The sequence below is a fragment of the Cricetulus griseus genome, chromosome 4 (assembly GCF_003668045.3).
Source record: "Cricetulus griseus strain 17A/GY chromosome 4, alternate assembly CriGri-PICRH-1.0, whole genome shotgun sequence".
Taxonomy (NCBI): Eukaryota; Metazoa; Chordata; class Mammalia; order Rodentia; family Cricetidae; genus Cricetulus; species Cricetulus griseus.
Genome location: NC_048597.1, coordinates 211,466,536 through 211,472,535, shown reverse-complemented (window position 1 = coordinate 211,472,535; position 6,000 = coordinate 211,466,536). Strand labels below are relative to the sequence as shown.

The following is a 6,000-nucleotide window of genomic DNA, read 5'->3' as shown; positions in this document are numbered from 1 at the left end:
CTAAAGCAGCTGGTGTGTAAATCCTTTCCATGGGAGACCATCCACTGGCTTAGCGATAGTTATTGCTATTGCAAAAGATGAACCAATCAGCGCTTGTGCTCAGTGTGTGTGTGTGGGGGGGGGGGGTTGGCCCTGTCTCCTCTCCTCACCTGCGTCCATAGGCTAGACCATAGTAATCTGTTATCTGGAGCCTCTGAGGTATCCTGAAGGGAGATGGAGTTCCTCTCAATAAAGGCTGGGTGAGGGAGAGGAATGCTGGATGTTTGTGGCTCTCTGTCCCTGTCTTTTGTTTTGGACATTTTTGTTTCCATGTTTAGGTTTTTTTGTGTGTCCAGTTACATGAGTGTTGGATTAGAACATTTGACATTTGGGCCCATGAGCAGGCAACACAGATTTCAACCTGGCCACTTGAATGTGATCTCCAGAACCTCCACGGTGAACGGACCAAACTGACTCCTGAAAGTTGTCCTCTGACCTTCACATTGTGACATATGACACATGTGTGCTTGTGCTTTGACATGCACATACATGTGCACAATAAATAAAGTAAGAAAATGTGACTTTGTCTCTATCCTCACAGGGCAAGCATGCACCTTTAAAGCATTCCTGTCGGAGACTGGGATCACACTGGGAAAAATCTCCTGTTTGTGCTCCTAAGAACCACAGCACAAAACCAAAGCAGCCAGATTAGCATGTTGCCTGGGCCTGGCATGAGCTCTCCATCAGCTAAAGTGTGAAGCAGACCCACATCACCTTCCCACTGCTGCTGGAGAGTGTTGTCATTTTAAAAAGCAGCTCAAGAGAAAAAGGTGCCATGCAACGGAGTTCAAGCAGATGGGTTTCTTATTAGGGGAAAAGGGTCTTAAAAAGGGGGAAATGGGAGAGAGAGAGAGAGAGAGAGAGAGAGAGAGAGAGAGAGAGAGAGGGAGAGGGAGAGAGAGAGGGAGAGAGAGAGAGACAGAGACAGAGACAGAGAGAAAGAGAGGGAGAGAGAGAGATGGGAGGTGGGCAGGGCACTTTTAAAAGGGAAATATTGAATAGGCCAGGTGGTGGTCTTAATGGCAGCAACTGAGGGTGTATCCCGCAGAACTCCTAAGGCAGGCCAGTACAGATGCCTGAATGCTAACAGAGAGGTCCAGGCTAAAATTTGAAGAATAACCACATCACCTTCCCACCCTGTGGAGAGGTACAGGCTATTGATTCTCGCACAGGAGAAGGACAACGGCAGAGTCCTGGGTCTGACCATCTTCTGAGGGGTTGAAAGGACAAGACTAGCCATGCGGATGGGCGTGTTGCATGGTTGCATGGGAGGCTCAGGCCTGTGTGTGCTATAGGGGTATGTGGGGGTGACAGGATGGCATTCCAGGGCGCTGTGTCCTTGGTGGCTCCAGACATCTGTGTCTGTGTCCTCAGATATGTGTTTAGCTCTACACCAGAGATCCTCTGGACACTCGCGGTTCCTATGAACGTCTTAATGGCTGAGACTGGCTGGGAGCTTCACCTGCTCTTCCCTCAGCCTGAGATTGCTGCTTTAATACCTCCACCTTATAGATGCGACAAGGTCCCTGAAGACCAGAGTGGACAACATCTTGATTAAATTGAGTAAGAACTGGGTTTTGAAAAATCCTAAATTCGCTTGATGATTCTGAAATCTGGGTTTACATTTACAACTACTTAAATCAGAGGGGAATAGGGATGGGCAGGAAGCATCCTCCTGGGCTGTTCTTTGAGCTGACACTGGCCCTTTGTTCTGACTCTCACAATTTGACTGCTTCCTAGCAGTGGGGGAGAGTTTCATACCCCTGTGACTACTTCTGGTCTGCACTGTCCTACCAGAAGCTCGGGGGCAGGGCACAGGCTCTGCCTGGCAGGGGTGGGGGGGAAGAGAGAGAGAGAGAGAGGGAGGGAGGGAAGGAGAGAGAGAGAGACAGAGACAGAGAGACAGAGAGAGAGAGACAGAGAGAGAGCAGTCTTGGAGTGTTCCCAGGATCACCTGCCGAGGAGCACTGGTACTGAGCACTGGTACTGCCTATCCAGCCAGAGCCCAACTTTCCTCTCTTTGTTCCTTCTCAGATTCTAGTCCAGGACAGTTCCTTTCCATCTCCAGCCTCAGTCTCCCTCTGGTGAAGGCTAATGAAGCTGCTGGCAAACAGTTCTGGCACCCAGGGTTCTGGAACAAGTCATTCCCGCCCAAGCGGCTGTAGCCATGCGGCTCCTGGCACCGAGAGAGCAGTGATAACAAAGAGTGGATTTTGCTCTAGGCCTTCTTCTAAACAGCATCTTTTTTTTTTTTTTTTTCCTTCTTTGTGGTGGTGGTGGTGGCGGATTCCATGCTCAGGCAGTTCTCTGTCACAGCTCAGGAAATGAGGTGATCATCAGGGCAAGAAAAGAAGGGGGTGGATGAGGGCGATTGGGCAATTGGGCTGTGCAAACACAGGAGGTCAAAGATTGCACCTAGCCACCCCCCTCCGGGCATAAAGAGGAGCGGGTCTCAGAGAGGCGGTGCAGAAGCGGGTTAGTCGGTGCTCCCTGCTCCTCGCCACACACACGGGGAGGATGAGGTCCACGGTGGGCGCCCTGCTGGCCTGTGCTGCCCTGGGTGAGTGAGGGCAGGGAAGAACTGCAGAGTGCTGGCTTTGCATTCCCTGCAAGCCAAAGGCTGGAAGCCCCAAGAGCCTGCCTTTTGCTTCCTCCCTACCGCAGCTTTACCTTCTTCAGTAGCTTAGGAATAGCCTCGATCCTCAGGCGTCTGGGACCCTGATGCAGTCTCCACCTTTTATTGTGCTCCCCAGGCTGTCTCCCTATGTCCAGGGATTTGTAGAAATGGTCTATGATACCTTAGAAAACTTTTAACCGGTTTCCCCGGGTGCTACATGGAGCCCTTCCCCACCCCCAGTGTAGTCCAAATAGCTTGGTGTGATAGTCAGGACTTCTGGGATCTTACCCTGCTATCTTGTCATTGTCTGATGTCCCCCTTGGACACCTTTGGCGCTGGTGGCTTAGACTACAGTGTGGGATTTGAAGCCAGAATTTTTGAGTTCAAATCATGCCTGTATTTCTTTCCCCCGTGACAGCACCTGCCTGGGAGGGTCAGGTGTGGGTTGAGGTCACAGGTGCCATTCATACATTCTGCTGATTCCTCTCAGGCGGAGAGGGGTCTCGTAGAACCACAGCCTGCCCTAGATGGACTGTAGTTAGCATTTATCACATTGTTGGGACCTTCTAGTTTGAGTGACTTGCCTTCCTTGAAAACTGTTAACTTGAAAGAGGCTCCCATGCTTGTTAGCCCAGGGCACCTCATGTGACTGTGCACAGTGACACATGACAAAGGACAAAATTTACAATATAGATGAACTAGTTTGGAGAGGCCAAGGAGGTGGTTTAGGGAGAGTCTGCCATTTGGTTCCCCCCTGGCCAGGGAGAAATAAAGGGCAGGAGTTGGGGCACTCAGTCTCCCTGTTGTCCTTCCTTAACCCATCCTGAAGGACCATTGGCCTCACCCACCCGGCTCCAGCTTTGTGCTTTGTGGACCTTGCTGAGTCAGTAAGTCTGCCCTGCTGAGTTGCCCAAAAGGGAGCAGATATGATGAAGTTAGGAGTGCCCATTCTCATGGATGGCAGCTTTCCATCACAGGGATTTTAACCGTGACACAGTTGGGGAGATGGTTCAACTGGGGAAATGTTTGCCATGTAAACATGGGAACCTCAATTCAGAGCCCTAGCACTCATGGGAAAAGTTGGATACAGGAAGGTCCCAGGGATTTATGGCCAGCCAATCTAGTAGAATCAATTAGCAAGGCTCAGATTCAAAGAGGGACCCTGACTCAAAAAAAAAAAAAAATAAGGCAGAACACACCCCATGCTGCCCTTTGGGGCACACACACACACACACACACACACACACACACACACACACACACACATACTTATATAAGCACATACACACAAATAGTGATGCATACGATTGTCTTCATCTGTTTCTATAAATGAGGACCTAAAGAAGGTTAAAGTATTGAGGGAAGATCTGGTAGAGGCAGGAGCTTGTTGAATAGAAGGGAGTTCCTAGTTATTGCTAAGCAGACGATAACTGAAAAGTATCATGGGTGAATTCTCTAACTGCCACCCAGAGAGAGGCAAAGCATAGAAAATTGTTATCTTGCTCTGTGGCCTGGCCAGCAGACTTAGAGTCCAGGTTGCTAACAATCAGGGTGACATTGGACAATTTCGCACCACTCTGAGTCCAGCTCTCTCGTTTCTAAAAAATGCCATCCCTTTACCTAGATTCCCAGAGTGGTAGTACAGAGCCTTGTGTCAAGGTGGCCGAGAATGGCACTTGCACACTGAAGCTCACATTTTGATGTGGACCTTCGCCATGACAGCGGGGCAAGGAGGTGGGAGAAGAGTGGGCTGTCTGTCATCTTCAGCCATCCCTGCATGCCTCCAAGCAGCCCAGAGTTAGGTGGGGAAGTGAGAGGCTGTTGGGTGAGCTAACTCTTAGTTCCCCTCATCAGAATGCAGAAGAAGCCTGCGCTCTGCCATGACCACCAACAGGAGTGGGATGATGGTGCAACCGAGGGGAGGTGGCCATCAAGACCCTTCGGAAAGTGGTGCGGTGCTTTCTCTCTCCGGCACAGCAAGCGGGTCCCTTATGCCTCTGCCTTCTCTCCTGCAGGACTGTGTCTGGCTGTCCCTGACAAGACCGTAAAATGGTGTGCAGTGTCAGAGCATGAATACACCAAGTGTATCAGTTTCCGTGACCACATGAAACCCCTCCTTCCAGCTGATGGTCCCCAGCTTGCTTGTGTGAAGAAAACCTCCTATGCCGATTGCATCAAGGCCATTTCAGTAAGTCCCAATGCCTCAACAGCACAAGGCTGCAGGGCTTGCTTTCTTTAGTCATCATGGGATATGGAGGTCAGGTAGGAGGCAGATGTGTGTCAACCTCTGCTGCTCTTCAAATCCTGTCAAAAATAGAGATGCAAGAGGTTGTGTTTACTGTCCATAAGGCAAGGAACAATGTGCTCTGGAAGGCACCTGTGTTGATCACTCAGAGTTAACCTGGTGAGGCTAGCAGTGTCAACTGGCAGTTAGATATTTAGGGTTCCATTTTCACATAGAGGTAGGAAGACAGATGCCTTGTCCTTCCTGATGGAGATATATCAAAGGAGATAGTGTGTGTGTGTGTGTGTGTGTGTGTGTGTGTGTGTGTGTGTGTGTGTGTGACCATTACTGGGGTCTGGGGCAGTGGGGGTAGGTAGGTAAGATGAGGATGTTCTGGAGACAGATGGTGGTTATGGTTTCACAACAACGTGAATCACTTAAGTGTCCATTTTTAAATGGCCACAGTGGTAATGTGTGAGCCTATTTTATGACAATAAAGCAACCAAGGTCATTAAAAATTTGACTTACCTATAACATGACAGACACCATGAAGTCATAGCTGTTAGGAATAAAGTGGCGGTGTGTGTGTGTGTGTGTGTGTGTGTGTGTGTGTGTGTGTGTGTGTGTGTGTGTGTGAAACAGAGACCTGTAGACGTGACTCATATTGAAAGTTTTATTGAAGGGGAGGTAAAAAAATTAAGGGAAGGAAAGAGAAAAGAGGTAAAGAGACACAGAGACAGAGAGAGAACAGAAGGAGGAGAGAGAGGAAGAGAGCGACAGAAAAGTCCTGCCTGCCCCTTCAGAGGTGGGGGAGGAGAAGGAGGGAAGCAGAAGTGGGTGGAGCCTTACTTTTAAAGATCCAGGGTATATACACCTGCTATACTCAGGTAGGTGCTAGGAGGGGCCAGGTTTGCCTGGATTACAATAGTTTTTGCCTTAAAAATAGATCAGTAAGAATTCTGTTTTCAAGTGTCTAGATCGGCAGTTCTGATGTGTGGGCCATGAATTGGAAAACACAGATATTTACATTATATTTCATAACAGTAGCAAAATTATAGTTATGAAGTAGTAAGACAATAATTCTATGGTGGGGGTCACCACAGCAGGAGGAGATTAAAGG

General features: G+C 49.2%; 1 protein-coding gene across 1 annotated transcript in view; it reads left to right on the top strand.

Annotated features, from left to right (window-relative positions):
- Positions 1 to 2,556: 2,556 nt before the first annotated feature.
- The window catches only part of LOC100767241 (serotransferrin), a 48,650-nt gene continuing 45,206 nt past the window's right edge, over positions 2,557 to 6,000 (top strand). The window contains exons 1-2 of the mRNA XM_035444233.1: positions 2,557 to 2,599; positions 4,672 to 4,844. Coding sequence (XP_035300124.1) covers positions 2,557 to 2,599; positions 4,672 to 4,844 — 216 coding nt within the window. The remainder of the gene's footprint in view (positions 2,600 to 4,671; positions 4,845 to 6,000) is intronic.